Here is a 20,858-nt window from a genome sequence, read left to right as displayed (position 1 = left end):
TCACTGCAATTAATTAAGTGGATCTCGGCGAATCGCAAAGCGCGACGCTCGCTCGTACATATTACAGTCTTTAGGTATTCTTTCTCGGCCCTCCACTCCTCCACGTAGTATGTTTAACATTGATTTAAATTATAATGTCGATCGTTAATTCGATGCGTGCCGTTTGCTATTGCCGGCTGTGATACACGCCGCACAGACGTCGCGATAAAATTGGTTGGTCTTACGTGTCGATATAAGCGGCTATCACGGCTCGTAACCCGTAACGAGCGGGCATCGCGGGCTTACGCAGTAAGAATTAATTGACATTGAGAAAGTGCTAGTTACTGAGAATAAGAGAATTATCGATAAAGAAGAACCCTTGAAGCCACACGTGTACGAGACGAGAAGGTGCCACATGGTGGCGGCTTCTACTGGCGATGGCCACAGGTATCGATGACCTTGCCAAGGTTAGCTCATCTTAACTACCGGCCCTTCCCTTGTCAGTCGTCCGTCTCTCCGTTTCGTCCCACGTGGCCCTTATTACAATAAAGCATTCGCCCTGATTCCCTCGCGGGCGTATGCCATTCATTCGCCACTCCTTCGTTTTCTCGGCCGGTCTTCCTTCGTTCCCTCTAGTCACCTATACCTTTTTTTTTTTTTTTTTTTTTTACTTTTTGCCTCGATACACGCATAATCTTTCTTCATCGATCCGCCTGAAATCGAAATCGTTGAACCGAGGCCGTCGTGGCGCGACTATTATCCCGTTCTTCTCGAACACGGTCAAATCAATCGCTTCATTTTTCCTCTCTCTCCCTCTCTTCCTCCGTTAAAACACAGCCTACTGTCGTTGCCTTTTCTTCTTGTAACACGCGCTGCGGTTTCTTTCATCGTTATTACGTGATGACCGCGCTGTACTTTTCCGTCTCTACTTTGTGAACGCGCGTGGGAAGAAAGGGCGTGCTCGCAAAAGAAAGTAATCGAGCGTGGTTTATGCCTATTGTAAGTAATATTGTTTTGTCCTTTCTGTTGCAGAGGCAAGACCGGCGATTCCTACGGTGTCCACAGCAACCACCCTGGAAGCGGCAGCGGAGGTGGTGGTATAGGAAAGTGGTTGCGAGAACATCTGGGCGGCGGTACGAAAGGAAGTCACGACGCCAGCTCCACATTTTCCTCGAAGGGAAATGTAAATACCGCGGATAATGGACGGAGCAATAAATCTTTGGGCAAGACGATTTACACGTCACAAAATCTTTACTGCAGCCTGCCGAGGGAACATGGTCGCTATGTGCACAACGGCTCCCGAAAAATCATCAGCCACGGCAGCTCCGCGAAATCGTACGGCTGCGATAGACCGCGATCGAACAGCATAAACCATCATGAGAAGACCATGTCGAGTGATCTCGGGACCTGGACGCGGGGTGGACCGATCTACAGCAGCGAAGGGAGAAGCCTGAAGAAACGGAGTCGCGATCGTCGCCGGCATTCGCTTCACGAGACGCACGATCAAGGCCGCCATCGTCGAAAAAGGTAAGAAATTTTTTCTACAGCATGATAACGCGCTTAGCAGATTTATATTTAGAAGCGCAACTAAAATGCTTTATTAAACTGTAATGACTCCTTGATTTAAATTTTAATTCGTAATAATAATATCCGTAATGTATTACGTGGCGCACGTAACAAAATTTCGTATTAGGCCAGACACGTTTAGATGTCATACTAACGTAATACGAAAGGTTAATCGTATTTGAATCTAAGTTACGGGAGGGAAACGGTTTACGAATGTATGCCATACGTTTCGTTATATTCCATTTACGTCGAGAATCTCTTAACTACATATGCTAAATTATTTCCCGTAAATTTGTTGCACAAAAGCCATGTAGAGAATATGTAGGAGGTCCATTATCGTTGCACCGGCGATAAAGAGGTAAGGAGAGAGAGAATGGGAGTCACGTATTTCTGAATGAACGACTTCCGTAATAATAGAAAATCAAATCGTGATATCTTTCTTAGCGTCGGTTATTTAGTGAGAGATGTAGGGTACGTCGCATACATCTCCCTTCGGAATGAAGGGAAATGCAATGCCGAATCATAGGAGGCCGCGCCTTTGTTTCGCGATGCTGTTAACTCGTCTCTTGATTCACGTTCGGTTGATTTATCGTGAAGTCACTCAGCGCGCAAATACCGGCACGAGCGCGAGGACGAGCGATGCAATGGGTCTTAATGCCGATTCATCCGGTGAAATTATAAAATGCCGCCATACGCGTACACGCGCGTCTCGCCTCTTCCTCTCATTCGATTGCGTCCTTTTACCTTTGGAATCGCGCAAACGTCGATGTTGCGGTATAGCGACAGCGTGGGACGCGCGACTTCGGCGTTGCGCAATTTTCACCGCGGGTATCCCCGCCGCGGAAGATCTCCGTATCTCTTTCCCCGCGTACGTGTGCTTCGTTGCGTTTTTCTTCGATAACTTATTCGCGCACGGGCATGATTTAGCGTCGCAACACATAATCTATAAGTATAGCCGAGCTTACATGACGACGCCGATGTCCGGACGAGGCGCGTTCATATATATGTATGTCCTTATTGTAAGGTTCGGCAAGGAGCTCGGCGCGGGGAAATCCATAAATGCAGAGCCGGCGAACCGGTGGGATCGGAAAACGGGAAGAGCGTTGTTCTATTCACGTTTATTCGTTTTCTTCAATGGAATCGTAATTTTTTTTGTTTTTTTTTTTTACGGACCGTACACGCATCGACGGCGCGTTTTCCTTCTCCCCCGTCCCCCGTTTTGTCCCTGCCGTCCATTCTCTCCGAATAATAAATTGTAAAGCTGTCTGAAATGATTCAGTGCATCGACACGAGACGCGCAAGAGCTACGAATTCTCGGCGGAAAATACTTGGCATACGTATCGGTTCTTATCCGCTGACAGCACGTTTGAAATGGAATGGTGGTATCCCATTATCTAGGATGATTTATCACTGCAACGCGTGACCCACGAACACTCGTTTGTGCGTTGCTCGTACCGGGTGAGAGAGGCTCGACGTACGCGAAAAAAAAAAATGCACCAAATTAAAAAGAAGTAATGCCCTTGGCACTTGAGCACTTTGCACGGCAATTTATTTCCCATCTTTCGCAAATAATGAAGTAAACTCGTGACGTGAGCAAATTATAACTTCCTCTATGCCCCCCTTATTTCATCAATGTCTAGACGTGTATTTTTTATTAGGCTGTATTTTTATTATCCCGCGGAAAGAATCCTTTTCCCTTTGCGCGAGTAAATGTACTTCCTCCCGACTAGAATGATTTAGCACGGCAGTTCGTGACAGCGACTGCGAATGCTCGGTCATGGCACGAACGTTTGGACCTTACGTTGGCTGTAAGTGTTCACGTCTGGTATGCGACCAGGGTGTACGGTCGGGATATATGACTGTCTTCGTACTAGCCCCCCGTCGTATACCTTTCTTCATAACACTAGGTGGAAGCCGCGAATCTTTTCGCAAATGCGAAATAGCAACGAGTGTTTGTCGGATCTTGAAGAGTAAGAGTAAGGTGGAGAAACGGTCAAAGGGAGAAATAAAGGGCGCGTAAGAAAGAGCGAGAGCGAGAGTAATCGGAGTTGTTGGAGTCTGAATTTACGGCGTGGACCGCGATAACCTCGATAGACCAACACGAGCATATAGCCGTCTTGAAGTCGGTGAACCGTCTATCGTGACTCCCCCTTTTCGCGCCATGAATTCTACACGTTCTGAGATATCGCGATCGTTCCAGACAACGTAATAATGAAGTCTTGAAACAAAACGATTTTCATAGGAATTCCTATTAAATTTACAAGAAAGATTATTTTTATTTCAAATATATTTCGTTATATTTATTTCGATATTAATTTATTCTCTGTTTAAAGAAAAAAAAAAAAAAATAGCTCTATTTAAAAAAGTAATTCAAATTTAAATTTTTAAGTGCTGGACGGGTGCGTTGTACGTACGAGCGGAATAAAATTAAAGTACGAGTACGAAATACGTCGAGTGGACTGTGGTGTGGCGGAAATCGCGAGAGATAACGAAACTCAAGAGTGCTAATGTATTCGTCAAGCGGATTACCGAGGCGGCCGTGTTGGGCGACTTACCTTTGCCTCTCTTCCTCCTCTATCGTGGTTGGGCAATCGTTCGGGGGCCACTTGTTCTCTTCTACTCCCTTCGCGTCACCACGAACCTGCGGCCCGTCTCGGGCTTTCGTGTCCGCGCCCTTCCCCACCGCGCCCTTAAACTCTCTTCTTCGCTCACTTTCCTGAGGGGCCCTGCAAGCTAAATATAGCTAAGTTCGCGATATAAATAGAATAACCCTGCAGGCCAAGATGGCCGGGGTCAGGCCTCGCATCGTCCTCCTCTTTTTCTTCTTCTTCTCCTCTCGCTTCCTTCGCTTCTTCCTTGGCTCCCGATCTTTCTTCTTTTTCTTTCCGCCCTGCCTTGACTCCTCTAGTCGTCCGCGATTTACCTGTCTCTTGCCTCGTACGTACGATTACTCGAAAGATTTTAACACTTTTGCTTCTCCTTATTGATTCTCGTAATAGACTTGACGCGAGAAAAGCCGATTCCCTCGATAAGATATTCACCAACTGCTGGAATACGTTTTAACGTTCGCGTATTTTAACGCCTCGACGGCGTTCTCGGGCGTCCTCGCGTAAAATTTCTTTGCAGATTCTATTTCCTGATTCCCTTTCCTCGCGCTGTACGTAAGTAATTAAATGCGAAATAATCATAACATTGGCGCGCTGTATTTCCTGAGCGTAACAGACGTCTGCGTTTATCGCGATATCGCTACCGGTATCGATCTGACTCTCGTCGTATCCTGACACTCTCGGTTAGAAAGTTACAAGGATGTAGCCGATTGAAAGACTGCTCATCGAAGCGTCTCTAATCAGACCAGTTCACAGTTGTGCTTTTTGCGCGAGATTAAATGCCGTCTCTAACGACCCAGTACTTTATACGGGGATGCGGTCGATGGTGTCCGCGGAATATCCTGCGTTTATCATTCTGTACGAGAAGCGGAGGTCGTAAGATCGAAAGAGTGGAAGAAGAAAGAGCGGGAGAATGTGCGTGAGAGAGAGAGAGAGAGAGAGAGAGAGAGAGAGAGAGAGAGAGAGAGAGAAGGAAGGGAAAAGAGGGATGGAGAAGGACAAGAAGAAAATGAGGAAGATGGCCCGAGGCTCGACCGACTCTGGCCAGAGCCGTATCGGCGGAATTAATGGCAGTGACATCCCGCTCGTGGCCAGATGAGATTCTCCATCTCACCCGCGAGCGAGAGCGAGAGGAACGTGATACCAGCGAACAACGATGGAAGCGAGAAAGAAAGAAAGAAGTATGTGGTAAACGGGGAGGAGAAGGTCCAGAAAAAGAAGTCAACGACGGAGCAGAGGAGGAGGCAGAGGGCGGCCGATGTGAGTCGAGTACGTTGACCTTAGGATTCGATGCGCGTCCTTGAGGATACCAAGATGGCGGGTTTATGCAACCGGTCACAATGGTATCTGCAGGCTGCCGCGCTCCTCGTCGCGTTCTATTTGACGCACGACGATTCAACGCGCTTGCATTCTCGAGGGATTCTCTCCCTCTCGCGAACGCGCTCGCGCACGCATACACGCGTATTTCTAATATGTACTGCCCCACGCACGCGACAGCCGCACGCAAACGTGCGGAGCCTCGTATACGTTCACGTGAGTTGCACATACGACCATCACGGTCGCGAGTCTGAGACGCGCCGTTAAAGCCAGTCAGTCCAGTTTCCATCGCTGCAGCCTGCACGAACGAGTCGGGAATACACGCGGTGATTCGAAAGGAAATCAAATCCGAGAAAAGGCCAACGAACGGTCTGGACACGCCCGATATTATACGTAACATCGGTGACTGCATACACGCGTTAAATTTCTTGGGGGAAAAAAAAGAAAAAAAATTTATCACCGCCCTTGCACGATAAATTCTCTCTGAATGTGACATCCCCTCGACTCTTCCGCGTGGTACGTCCGTCTTCGGCTTGTCATTCGTCATCCCCCTTAAACTGCTTTCTTACACTATCGCGACTCCTTACTTGGCGCGGCCGTGATCTTTCCCTGCCCGCTCAGATCTGAAAACGCTGATGCACTGTACGTTGCAGCGTATCTCCCCGGAATAAATCACATCCGTTCTCTTATTTCCTCTAGATCGAGAAAGGTAAATTCAACGCAACACGCATGTTGCGTTGCATTATGGCTACGGAGCTACGAATCGCTCGCACGTGAAATTATTTGCAAGAAAATTATGAAAAAAGGAACGTTTTCTATTTATTTTACTTAAAAAATTCGGCGAGCGTCGACACGCAGTGGAATTCGCGTTCTTTACTTTCTGCGCGCGATTTAAAAACAATCGGTATAAAATATGATACCAATCAGGATGTAAGAATTGCGAATAGCTTAATGTCACTGCACACGTATGAATGATACGTTAATGTCTGTGGTCGGCCGCGGTGCGTATGCGTGAACACGCGTTTATGTTGCAAGTCAAAGCTTCTCACGCATGTGTCCGCATATGTAAACGCACACCTACGAAGAGACGAAGGATCCTTGATCCTGCAGGAATGCAACGCTAGCGACTGCCCACGCTGTTTTAAGTACTTGATCGTCTCTTTTTATCCAGTCTTCACATTGTCCCTACTTCTTTCTTTCTCCGTGGCATCTAATCCCGGTAGGATCGGACATAAAGTGCGAGGCACCATCGGCAGCACGCATGTCCTCATCATTCTGTAGCGTCACCTTCGCTGGGATGTATTATGTCTCTCAGCATCGCTACGTGACGCCTAAAAATAAATGAAACACGTTATTGAATAAGATACGCTTTCTTTCTTCTTCAAGTAGATTTCGTAAACGAATAAAATATTCAAGAAATAATATTTAAATGATGACGATAGATATAATGCATCTTTTATTGACGAACGATGAAAAGGAAAAAAAAAAAAAAAAGAAAAGAAAAGGGATAAAAAAACATACCGGCAAGACTTGACGTGGTGTCATTGCTTGGCTTTTACGAATTATACACATATCGTTGTTAATTCTCCTCGCTTGAACGTCCAACAAACGAAAAGATACTCGAGTTTCAACTTACTGTGTTACTGCCGTCATGCGGCCCTCGCGTGATCGAACGAGGCACGTCCCCCATAAATAAACTTTTCATACATCAGCGGGAAGAGTGGCCAGCGCACAGAATAAAGCACACGAAGATGAAATCATACCCTGCGCGCCGCAGGATGCACCGTGCATCCACACCGACGGTGTCCGGTAGCTCGCAGCAGTTTAATCGACGTCCTGCGAAGAACTTTTCCTTCCAACGGCTGCGTGAGCGCGGTTAAACTAACGCGGCAGTGGCAGCATATACGAGAGAAAAGATCATCTTCGATCCTCAAGGCCGACCGCATGCGGCTCGAGGCCTTCTCGAGCGAAGACGTCGATCCAACCGCGGTGAATTCGTTCGACTGTTTTCATCGTCTGGCAGCTGTTATCCAGCCCCGTTTCCCCGTAACATTCGCTGCTCCGCTCCGCGTCCCGTGGCGCGAATACTTACATTTATCGATTTAAACCAAGCCGCGATTGATGGAGCAAATGACGAAGAACGGTACGGAACGAGTCATCGACGAGGTATCGTCTGCGGAAATTTATGGAACGTTTCCAGCGATTCGATGACGCGCGATTCCTTTCTAGGACACCGAAGGAAGGTTATACTTTTATACTACGGATAATGATACGAGTTCAAAAGTCTACGAAGACCACGAAAATGAGAGAAAGGAGAAAGTAGGAAAAGAGGAGGAGGGCGTTTGCGAAATCGACTTTTTCACCGCGGTGGGACAATCAAAAGAAGACGAATGTGAGAAGGAGAGATACGGAGAGCCGAGACTCGAGGATGAGAAAACGGAAGAGGAAAGAGATGTCCCAGCTGACGATATTGCGACAATCTCGGCGATAGAGAAACCCGTAGAGGAAGTGCGGCGAGATGTGGTGGAGCCCGATCACGTGTTCGTTGAGATACCAGCTGAGGTTCGCATAAACTTGTCATTCCGCGTTATTCTGCCTATGGAATTACTGTACTTCACGACCTTCGTAATATTCTAAGGACTTAAATCTCCCTTCTCATCACGCGCCCCCGCACAAACACGTTTCCGCATTGTGCGCATATGTGCCGTCGCTATTGTGATCGATTGAAATGGTAATAATAAAAGACTTCTCTACGCATCCTTATGCGTTTTCTCGAAGTTACGATGGTCATAATGCAATAATCGCGATTGCAATGTTAAAGGGAGTAAAATAAGTTAAATACTGTTATTTATACTGAGATTCAATGTGATTGTCGATGCAGATTATTCCCAGTCGCGAGGCAACGCTCGAAAAAATCAATCAGCTTTTAATCGAGCAAAGAGAATTACAAAGGAAAAACAGACATTTCCAAAAATGGATTCTCAAACACATGAGCAAGGTTTAAATGTTTAAACAATAATTAATTTTATATTTATTTAATTCGATATTTAGTTCATAATTTGTTCGAAATATCCCGTATTTATTTATTTTTTTTTTTTTCGTTGTGGTTAATTGAAATTGAAAATGTACACCGCGCATCAGTATGTATGGAGCACGGAAACACGATGCACTTATGCATGCAGATGCAAGAGAAAGTGGTGGCCGTGGATACGATCGAGGAATCCGAGAAAATGGGCCAGATTTATAGACGAACATTGTATACGTATAACCGGCATCTTGACGACGTGACGGAGCGGAAGACGCGGATAACATTTGACATGCAAAGCTACGAAGATAAGGTTCAAAAGACGCGTGACGAAAACGCGCGAGTGTTCGACGAACTCTTGGATCGCGAGAGAGAACTCGCGAGAGGAAAGGGTCTCATTTACGCGAAAACCGGACGAATGCTCACGGAGAAGGCTGTCAACGAGATAACCCGTCGGCAGGTGTAACTTAATGACCGTGAATCATCACTTGTCTATTACTGCAATTATGCGACGTACCAATTAAATCCGCCCGACGTGCATACACGTTAGTCGCGGCCCTCACGTGAGGACTTGTTCATTGCCAGGTGTCACGACGCGAAACCCTCGCTCGGAATCGTTACGGGTACATTATTCTGCAGCACCGTCTCGAAGACGTAATTATGGAACTGCAAAATTTGGAAACGCTCGGTACGGGGATGACCACTACGGATTACGAGAACTTACACGCGGCTTATGTAAGTTACAGGGATAAATTGGACGAACGTGACCGAGAACTCGAAAAATTGCGTCACAAGTACGTTGTAACGAGCAGTATTATTTATTTTTTTTTTTAAACATTCTCTCAACCAGATCTACAAACAAAAAAAAAAGAAGGAAAAAACAATCGATAAAAATCGCTTTAACTTTCGCGCTAAGCTATATTTCATTGATTGCGTTACTGATTCATGTAGATGTTATTCCGCAAGATATCTACAGCGCCGCAATTTTAATACGAAAGATCTTTGACTTAAAGCGACGATTGAATGATTAGCGATATTTATCTAACCGTCCCTCTGAACGAGAGCTTTATTAACCACTTGTTGGCAAATCGAAATTAGAATCGGCGAAATGGTTAACGGAATCGCTCACTATAAGGAGAAGGGGACATGCCTCGCGGAGGATATCAAGTTTGAAGAGCGCGAATTGAACGAGTATCGCGAGCAGACAGCCAGCGTTCGAGAGGACGTCAATAAGCTCCATTTAACTCTGAGAGATTTACGATGGGCACAAGACGAGATGAGACTCGAATGCGGGCTGCTGATGGCTCCGTAAGATTTGTTAATTTCGTGTCTTACGATTTCGGTCAATGTCATTCACGGTTCATCGACCCAGACCGGTGCTGCACGAGACGGAGAAGCTGATAAAGATGCTGGCCGCCGTGAGGTATGATATCGAGATAATCAAGCGCGAGATTCACCGGCACGATCCTGCGAATTAAAGAAAGAGAAGCGACAAAGTATCGGCAACGTCAACGGTGATTCGGGACAAATCAGATCGTTTCTAATGTATGAAATTCACTAAAATTTCTCTCGTCTAAATTTATCTATCAACTCTGCCTTTGGTAAAAAATATCTACGAAACAGGTAAGCCACAAATAAACACAGTACCTTGTTACTCCTCAAGTTTCCCTTACGTTCCTTTGAATTGATGATTTACAAATACCCGAGAGCGGCTCAGCTGGTACGATAATTAACAAATCTCGCGAATTAATCGCCGAATGATTGATTTCGCGCGCGGACATTATATGAGAAACAAACCGCGCGGCGTAAATCACAAACACGCCTACGTACGCCGCGGCCAAGTACTCGGCTTTGCACGTGAGTGCGATAAGTCGTTCGAATTATCGCCTTCTGTGCGACAGCTTAATATCATAGCAGCGAATATGGGCGATAGCGTGAATTATCCGCGACCAAACAATCGCAAATTTCTTATGCTGTGCCGTGCAAATCGTTGTTCGCGCTATAATCACAATTACGTTATCGCGATTTAAGACAAACGCGTCATTCTGCAATGATTTCGCATTATTCATGAAGCCTTGTGTAACGTTACGGTATATATATATATGTATATATCCAACGGTATACTAATTAAAAGGATAAGTTTGTTTGCATTTCTTAGCAGAAATTAAGGGCCACGTGTGACAGCGGTGTAATTAAAAAATATTTTCTACGTGCAATGAGTGCACATGTAGCTGTCGGGCTCAATCGAATGATTTATATTAAGTGCCGCGTACCGGCCGAACCTTTCAAAATCAAATTAATTCATCTGATCGTGTCAATTCGCCTACGCGGGTTTTTATGCCGATTCGTCGATTATACAACCGTTACGTACGCTGGAAAGCAGATATAGCGTTTGCTGCGCCGACGGCAGCTAGCGAACGTGATTTTAGAGTCGTGTGCGTAGAGTTTCACATGTGCCGCATGTATGTACCGCGCCGGCCGGATTGCCGAAGATTTCCCATCGTTCTCTCATCCCTTGCCTCTGCCGCCTAGGATTACGTACGCTAGTCGCTGTCGCCGCAGAAAACGCCATATCTGATCTTCGGTGTAAATTATACAATATGCATATATTCGCGTGTCTCGGGTATATCTCTGTGCGCAGCTCTAAGTACACGTTAGTTAAAAATGTATTAATTATAGGTTTAAAAATTACAAAAAAAATTATTATACAAGTTTCTATCGAGTCGCACGCATATACGTTCTTAACTCAGTTACTGCATTAGAGCGAACGCATACGTGTAAAGTCTCAACTTTTCATGCATACGGAATGAATCCAAAGCAAGACAGAATAAATTGACCACGCGTGCAAACATAAGTTCTCTTAATAAACTTCTTGCTCTTTTATTTCGCTAATTATATGCTAACCCTGTTAAGTTTTTACAATCCTTTCATTATTTTCAATATTAAAGAGAAAAAGATTATTTGTCATTAATATTTTATGCTTACGCATAAAGATTTTTATTTTTTTTTATCTCTATATAGTTGCGAAATGAGTCACACACGAGCAATGTTAAATTTACTCAGAGAATTCATTCGTAACAAAAGATCTCATTATCTTCAAGTCAAGATATTTCTACGTTCCACATTCAATTCTGTCTTTCTATTGTTGCTCATTTCCGACTATTTCTGCGTAGTCACTTTTCAATTTTTTTTATTAAATCACACTTCTAAGAACGGACAAAGTGGATACGGAACTTCTAACAAACAAATAACGACTTTTATTATGTTTTTGAATAGATTAATAGTGCGAGTCTTTTAAAGATTTTTCTTTTTAAACGTGTCGGTAACGAGTCGTCATGTCTTCCTCTTTACAGACTTAATATGTCGGGAGATTTCTAATGATTATTACATTGAGGTAATCTATCCATTTCCCTTGAATTCCACGACTTCTCACACCGGTTTCGAGACAGGTCTCTAATCGCACAAACGAGCCAGGGTTTTGTAACTCTTATTACAGGCCCGGATGAGTTAGTAGAATGGCGTTAGATTAGCAAACGCGTTTCATTGTCAGCGTGTGGGCAGTTCCATTCATTCATCCACCCACTGAAGTGCGGCGTAGATTAAAAGATTTTAAAGGTTATTCGCACATATATATACGCGCGTGCGAACGTGCACGGTTCCAGAATCACGAGTAATCAATCGGAAAAGGATGTTCATTAATTTCACGTAGGCGTAGAATTGACTTTGGCGACAAGATAAAATCGAGCGAAGGTGTGCATATATTCCGCTTACAGTATTGAACGGTCGAGACAACGATTGGGCGAGGCTCCCTCGTATGATTTGAGGCCAATTAGGCCCGGCGTTGAAGCCATTAATCCCTTTTGGTAATTTGTCTGTACCCGGAATTGATTTAAGGCCAACACGTGGATCGAAGGTAAGACAAATGGCTCCATGTAGTCCGCGGGAAGAGGTGACATGTCAATTAAGCTACCCTACAATTCACTGGAAAATTATGTACAGAGGCCACGATACACGCGCATGATACAATAAATCACGGCCGGTTTCTCAAATGGTTTTTGATTTCGCGATTATTTATTATGCGCGTCGATCACGTATCGCGTTACTTTGCCATTAAATGTGTGACTGTTCGACAATTATAATAATCTTGCTTAAGCTTGTCGGGCATTTTGCAAAACGTATAAGATGTTTACACGTCTCTCTTACACTCATTTCTAGATTTTTTTTTTTCCTTTTTTTTTTTTTTTTTTTTTAAGAAATGTCTAAGATCCATTACTTCTTTCGAGGCTACATCCTTTACTGTGCGACCGTCAGGTAGAAAATCTACATTGCGATCGTGCGAGTTTCTACCTGCGAGTCTGGGAACATATACCTTCGGAAAACTCCGTTCTTTATCTGTAGAGAAGAATTTCAGCCTTCTTTTTATATTTTTTTTTCTCGTTCTTTCTTTATGCGATATCCTTTTTCTTTTTCTAGTTCAAACTTTCCACATCTCAAATATTTTCTTTTCTCCTTGTTCTTTTTTCGGTTTATTTTTCAATTAACTGTTATTAATATATTTTACATTATCACATAATCACTATTTTTTCTGTAAAAATGCGCACGAGGGTGTTAATAAGCGCTGTTATTTTCAACATGCATATATTTTTCCGTCAACTTCTACTTGTAAAATTTAGTAATCGCTGGTTTTAACTCGCGTCTGCCGCGATATCTTGCGAATGCTGTTACAAGGTTCTCCCATGTTTCCTTTTTCTTCGTTTCGCACATTTTATCAAAAATGTTAAGTGTCAGAGTTCAACACCTCCGGTAGTAAACAACGACACCTCGATCGATATCGCGTAAACCGAGTGGCTAGTCCAAGACGAAACCATGCAAAACAAAGAGAAATCTCCTAGCGAATTATGCAGATCGGATACATTTGCATTTGCTTAGCATATATACACCCCGGTTGTTACACGACCCTGCTACGACATGGACTTTCTCATGTGGTTTGCCATAAAAAAAAGATTAGAGGTATCTAAAACCAGCAACCGTCTCTCGCACGACCTCGCCCTTTTCCAAAGTTGGATCTCACGGCGGTTCACTCTCTCCAAATTAGATCACGTGAATTTGTCCGCATACCGATTAACGTTGATTTCTCAATAATCTAATGCGATCGCGTGATACGGCTCGAGGCTTACCGCGAACGAATAGTGAATTATTACTTAAATAGTACTTTTTACGAAACGCAATATACCGTTTAGAACTATGAGGAATCGATAGGCGGTTCTCGCAAGACGACTCCGTCCACCTGTCCTACCGCTCGCGAATTTTGTAAAAGGCGAAGCGTAACGCGGCAATTACGCAAACGCGGAACCCTTCCGTAAAAGGGAAAACGCACGTTAAGGAATCGTGTTGATTCTCAAGGTCGACCGGTATCCTACCGGCTCCTGCCGCGGCCTGCATAACGCGTTTCTATTACGCGGTCAATTGCAGCGATTGTTGCGTGTCTCTCGCAATCAGCGGCTCTTGGTCTACACGTGCTCCATATCGCGCGTATTAGTCTTAGATCTTTTTCTTTTTCCGTCTTATACTTTTCAACGGCTCTCTGTACGTTTCTATCGACGATATTAAAAGAATTTGATGAGTCGTGGGTTAGATTTTTTTTTTAACCGTGTAATTTGGTTGCGCATAGTTTTACTCTCAAGTTTTCTTCACGTTGATCATTAAAATCTGTCGTAATCGGCATTGCCTTAATCACGGCAAAACTTGATTTCACCGTCCCGCCCGACGGGTGGAACTAATTTCTCGAAAAATTCCGTTGGTACCGTTCACAAAGAAAGTTGGACGATCTGCCCTTCCTTAAACCAGTTATCGCGACACAACGGTTTCTTTCGGGGCTGATTGCGCTCACGAAAATGGCGTAATCATCGTGATTAACGAGGAAACCATGTCGTCGTCTTCGTCGTTCTCTTTCGTCTCTGAGCCCCTAATTGGAACACGTCGTTCGCGGGACTGCGGTCACTGCTCACGTATAGAGGAGGGCGAATACATTCGGGTCGTTACACGAAACCTCTGCAAAAATATTTCGACATTTATAAGCGTATAAATATATGGATTTGTCATTTCTTACATATATTTATATTATATTGTACGTATAGCGTTTCAGCGATGGATTTCTGCTCGAATGCGTTCTCTCCTGCGGGTGGGTGTTATCAAATATTCGGGAATGCTTTAATTGTGCCTTTAATTGAATCGACCTCACCCTCTTCGGGTCAACAGCATCGAAGGACTCGACGTCCTTGGCCATAACCGGCAGATGGTCGGCAAGACGTTGGTCGGTGCAATCCGGCTCACGGTGCACACCAATGCTGGTATGTGCATTCGTGCCCGTACGATCTAACTTACGAGGCAACATCTCGTTTCTTTCGAACTGACCGCGAACATGAGCAAAAAGATATCGGGTGCCTTGAGTGCCTCAACGACCGAGAATTTCCTCGGGGATATTGTCGCGACTTCTCGCGCCGGAACGTTCGTACCGGACACCTCGCCTCTGCTCTTCTTTTTCTTTTCTTTTTCCCCACTTTTTTTTTTCTTTCTTTCTTTCTTTTTTTTTTTCTCTCGGCGTTTTCATTTTCGATATTACATCCGAGAAAGGCCGGGACGCATTAACCGGTACTTTATGCGCCCGGCGAAAATTATTTCCGATCCGCGATTGTAAATAATGCCATTGTGATCACGGTCTCCCGGACCGTTGCTCAAGAACGCTGCGTACACCCTACGTAGACGCTTATCCTCCACGGCAAGCGCATTTCAGCGTTACGCATAAATGTGAAATTATGTAAGTACTGCATAAGCATGTAATAAGTGTAAACCAATACGATATTTTAGTAGGACTTTACGAGGCGATATTTGCGTGGGCGTCGCGCCTTGTAAGAACCTGAAATGATTTTTACGAAGAAGAACGCGAATGTTCGGCACTGTGTGGCAATAGATAACCATCCATAAATTTCTGCCGAAAGGATAATAATCTGTTATCGTTAAGCGCGGTACAACTTTCTTTTTAAGTAGCACGCGTGACAAACGTAATGAAATTTAAGGAAACCACACCCGCGTAACCCGCGCAATTAAATTCAATTTTTACTTCAGTTTCAATTTCGTGACAATTACTTGCACGTTTATTTTGAAAATTCTGCTTAAGGCTATTAGCCGTAATTTTATCTGGCAAAAATGATGTATAGCTGGATGATGCTAATATTGCAAGATATTGAATACGCGATTTAATTAAATATTATTTAGTGGCGAAAAATAAATCTTCTGGCATTAAATAATGTACTCTAGCAGACTTTAGTAAGAATTATGAATTAATCATAATATCATTTTTTACGGACTTTGTTACGATTGATGTTAACTCATAATAACGCGGAAGAAAAAAAAACATCTTTTAATGCGACAGATCAAAATTTATTAATGTATACTTTTTTTTGTGAAATCTCCAAATTCGTAGAATGTGTATGCGTGTATATGTGCGGTAATCAAATTCCTAATCGCTAATTCATAGAGGTAAAGAAAGGAATTTAAAGGCAATACTCGATTAAGCTTCAATTCGAATCGGCGGAAATTTAGCGCGGCGCGTATCGCAAAGTACGGGCGGGATAACGCGGTCGAGAAGCGAACCGGAGAAGAGGGATAATAGACATAGATTATAGCAGTCTTAAGGGCTTCTATACGAAGCGGAGAAACGAAGAGCGGGCAGTGCCGGTCGTTTGCCTTGGATTGCCTTCGAACCGGCGCGCGGCGCGGCGGCGAAGCGGTCCGATCCCGATTCTGATCCTGGCTGATTTCCGCCGTGCATTCCATCCACTCGAATCGGCCACCTTCGGTCCTTGACGCGATACTTCGGCTCGGCAGGCCTTCGCGCGGCGCTGCCGTCGACCAGCATCGGTAACAGTCGCAGAACGGCGTTCGTACGGGTTGGATCGTGGACTGCCTTTTGTTACGAACGCGATAAAAAAAAAATAAAATAATGTCTCCATTAACATCGCCGCGAAATGCTCATACGTGGACTGATAGCGTACCGGTCGACTGACATCACGTGGTGAATCACTGCCTCGGAATCCGATCGCGTGACAAAGAGAAGAAGGAGACAGCCGTCCCGCGCGCACTTTCGGGAGAGTTCCGTCGTACCGGCGTGTGACGTGGTGTTAACCTATAGTGGGTGTACGTGCTGATACCATCGTTCCTCGCTCTCGCTTTTATTCGCCGTCTTTCTTGGACCTTGAGGACCTGGGGCCTTTCCCCCGCGACTGCAGCGGCATAGCAACGACGTCCGAGCGGAGCGGAGCTGCAGCCGTCTTCGTGCATCAACAGGTGGGATGCATGCTATAATATTGGCTTCTATGTTTCTTCGCGTCTCTCCCGCCGGCACCTGCGCGTTTCGCGCCAGGTGCTGTCGAGAACTTTAGCCGTCCTTTAGTCGCAAGGGTTTCTAGCCGATACGCCTTGAGGAAGCCCGCTGCTCGCAAGCGCGCCTCGCACCTGTCCATTACTACTACGGACTCCTCTCGTGTTCCCTTTTTTGTTTCTTTCTTCTTTTTTTTTTTTTTTTTTTATTTTCCCCCTTCAAAGCGCGATAAGCTACGGATACCACGTGCTCGACGAAGCAGCGACTTCGTTGCGTAACGGATACTTACGCGCGACTTATTCCGCAACTCAGGTTTCACGCATCAATTCATTAAGCAAATTTTCCACTCGCGTGCAATAAAAGCTGCGTGTAAATCTTACATTGTCTAGGTTATGTCGCGTGCATATTTAATTTCGCTTAGTGGCTTAACAAAATATCCATTTCTCGCAGCTTCGGTGAATTTAACGCCGCGATTATTAAAATGCAGCACGGCCGTCGTGACGAACGCAGCGACCGCGAACATTCCTCGGTGATTTGTTTTGTTTGCGTTCGCTAAATTTATACGCGCCCATAATCGCTAATCGTCCGAACGCGTAACGGTCTCCTTTTTTTTTTTTTTTTTTTTCCTTAGATATTTTTTTTTTTTTTCTTTCTTTCGCGGGGAAGAAACGGCGGTGAATTTTAAGAAATCGCTTTACTACCTGAGCAAATTCCAGATAGTGATCCCTACCGGATCTCTGGCTCGCTCGTTTCTCCACGCGTGGTACACACGCTCCCGAAAATCGTCGCGGTGGATTCTAAACGGGCAAGGCAACTGCCGCTTCTCGCGCGGCAAAACGTATCGGCCGGCACCGATGGTGAACCACGACATTCTCGAGGAATCTTCTTTCGCGTCGAGCGGTGCGTTGAACCGATTTTCCGGTGGATCCATTGTTTCGTCCACGGCGCGCGGCGTGACTTTCTTTCCGAAGGAGACGACCGTATGGGGCATTCGCATTCGCGAGTATAATCAACGAGTCATCACTTGGCCGGGTAGGTTGTTGACTCCACTTGAATCGCGTCGAATTTTTTACATTATAAACGCGGGAGCGTCACTTGCGCGCGCGTCACGGGACGGCGGTATCCTTGACATCAGGTCGATACCAAGGCTGGTGCCTTGACCTTTTCTACACGTTCGTAGGTTGCTTCTTCGACGAACGGCCATGGATAAGCGTGATATCGACGCCGCTCCGTGCCGCGCAGTCGCGTGAATCGGAGCGAGAGAGGATTTATTAAATTCTCTCTTCGAATAAGGTGTACGTTGTAACAGGATTAAATTGCGGGTGGTAATACAATGTGCGAATATAATTGTGTGAAAGTAGTTGCGAGTTGATGGCCGAGGCGAATATGCGATTTAAATGGGAGAAGTGTTACTCATTATATGCTAATTCTCGAATTAAAATATATACGCTTGTTTCTTGAAAAGAAAAAAAAATAGAAAATCTAGTTTACGATCGCTGGTATATTTTTAGGAAAGGGAAAAGGATTAGGTATAGTATTTGTACATATATTAAAAATTAATCAGAGATATTAGGAATAAATGTTACATCGTAATCCGGTAAATTAATTTCCGTGGTTTAATCGCAATTCCGCAATCGCTCTTTGAAACTTTAAGGCACAGCAATAATAATTTTATGATCCAAATTTGCGAGTGTACCATCGCGAATTGGAGCGGAGAAAATTTAATTAAATTAATTTGAATCGGTGTACTGGAAACAAAATCATATTATAAGCGATCTAATTATATTATACGATTCGCGTAATAAACGTGCGATTAAAATAAATAAGACACATGTATGTTGATTGCTAAATATTATTTAATTCAAGTGTTTATATTGGCGTATAGATTATCCATAACGTGAAATGTAAGTCGCTTAAAAAAGAAAAAAAAAAAAACTATGCGCCAAGATTGAACGTGTCACTTTTGATTATTATTACTCAGTTATTCACTTTGACGCGGCAGTTGATAATTATAGAAGTGATTGCGCAATTGCCAATGAAAGTGTTTGTACGTCTGGTAGCAGACGTGTCAAGCAATATAATTCGATTTAGATAAGCGATATTTATCGACGGCGACGCATGAAAAATCCTTTACGGAGCTAATACCGGAAAACGACAGAAATTTGCGACGGTCAGCGTATTTTTTTCGCAGGTATTCGTGCACGCGGTAGAAAGTTCCTATCGTGAATGGAGAGGAAGCTACCTTTAAGAACCAAGAATTCCGCTTTAAAGATAGTTTTGACGCGTTAGACGTTGATGTAGGTAGCTACCTGTAATAATTACGACTGGTCTGCCATTCCGACACATACCAAACACACCTGGAGAGACCTCCAAATGTAACGCTTATTAAAATACCGTCATTAAACGCTTCGATCGCGGCCGTGCTGCTTCGTGAAGGGGCCTACAGTGAAAGTTGTTACGTGCAAGCTATCGTGCCCTTTGACCGTGGACATATTACTATTACATTCATTAAAACTATTAACCTTAGAACGATGAAGTAATATGATTTTATGCATAATGCCGGAAAATTGACGATAAAATATCTAACAGTAAAATTAATTAAGTTGACGTCATTTTAATGATAAAAGGAGCGATAGTTGATAAAATTATTATTACATTACATTTATTTTTTATCTGATAAGGATTTTTTTTTTCTTGATAAGAATTTCCGATAGGGATTATTTTGATGAAAAGTTGCTAGAAAAAATTATCAATCTGTTTTATTAATGCGCTATAAGCTGATTATGCTTATTTATAATAGACTTGACTCTCAAAGAAGAAAAGACCGGAGATTTAAGGTTTACAGATATTATCTCGAATACCTTGTATCTTGTTCAGCCAGCTTAGTTAAATCTAGTTTGTTTCTTTTAAGGGAAAAAGGTCCAGCTAAATATTTCTTGTGAAAAAGTTGATTTTACTAGGATCTTTCGGTATTTGTTTCTTTCTTAATTTAGATTGATTTTTATTTCTATGGAGCCGTGCTGTCCTAACGGTTTTTAGTGATAAAACTTAAAAGTCGTGGAATGAAATAAGAAGGGAGCGCGGAAACGTACGAAACGAACGTATTAGAAACGCTTGAAATTACCTTGAGATCACGTGCGTATTGCTTAAGAACGTTCCATGGGAGGCTCCTCAAATTATGTGAACTTGCCGTGATTATTTGTGTTTAACGAATGTAGGCTTTCAGTTCTCCCAGTTACATCTCTTCAATTATTAGATAGAAGACCCACTTGGACTGGAATACGTTCTCTCACGAATATCAGTAGTCGCTTTCCAGGTCGTTCATGCGGAATAACGTGATCTATCTCAATGATTACATAGGCTCCGTCTTAGCTGAGATCATTACTTCGGAAAGTGACTACTGAATAGAATGACTTACCAATAGATTAGTTCATACTAATGACTTTTTGTTACGTTACATGACGTTCACTCGCTTTAACGACAAAGAATATATGTAGTTATTTCGATATTTTTTAAATTGAGAGGAACGTTATATGGAAATATCGTCCGGTATGCCGCATATTTTCCGACCACCCTGGACGACAGAATGTATCGATTAGATATTCGACGTTGCTCGCTTGCTCGTATTATTCCGAAGGGTTGGGGCAAAAAAACACATTAAATCGATTTAGTTGACATTATGCATTCGAGAACGACTGACCAGTCGTTCATCTCGACGCGTCTCGAATATTTTTCTCAACGCATCTTTATTCGAGTATCTTATTAGAAGAACATGCCAATAGATATCGCAATCGGATGTCTTTTATTAAAAAAAAAATAAAAAATAAAAAAATAAAAAAACTGAATAGGTGGCGTAGGTGAAAAAGTAATAAAGTAAAGGTTATCTATTTATCAAGCGTAATTTATTTTGCATTAATATTCTCGTTGGCAGGCAATAGCCATTGAAATTGCGAGCTTCCAGGGCGAATATAATCGGCGATTGGCC

The 20,858-nt window shown here is 43.7% G+C and overlaps 1 protein-coding gene across 3 annotated transcripts in view; it reads left to right on the top strand.

Moving 5' to 3' along the window:
• The first annotated feature begins 1,029 nt into the window (after positions 1–1,029).
• Positions 1,030–20,858, top strand: part of Shrm (shroom) — a 102,411-nt gene continuing 82,582 nt past the window's right edge. The window contains exon 1 of one of the 3 annotated variants that reach the window (XM_070656884.1): positions 1,030–1,506. In XM_070656884.1, coding sequence (XP_070512985.1) covers positions 1,367–1,506 — 140 coding nt within the window. In that variant the 5' untranslated portion in view covers positions 1,030–1,366. Of the gene's footprint in view, positions 1,507–16,441; positions 16,840–20,858 lie in introns of those variants that run through there. The other 2 variants (XM_070656881.1, XM_070656883.1) reach the window with 2 other exon arrangements.

This window comes from Cardiocondyla obscurior, linkage group LG05, assembly GCF_019399895.1.
Source record: "Cardiocondyla obscurior isolate alpha-2009 linkage group LG05, Cobs3.1, whole genome shotgun sequence".
In the NCBI taxonomy this organism is placed as follows: Eukaryota; Metazoa; Arthropoda; class Insecta; order Hymenoptera; family Formicidae; genus Cardiocondyla; species Cardiocondyla obscurior.
This window is presented reverse-complemented; position numbering and strand designations above follow the sequence as displayed.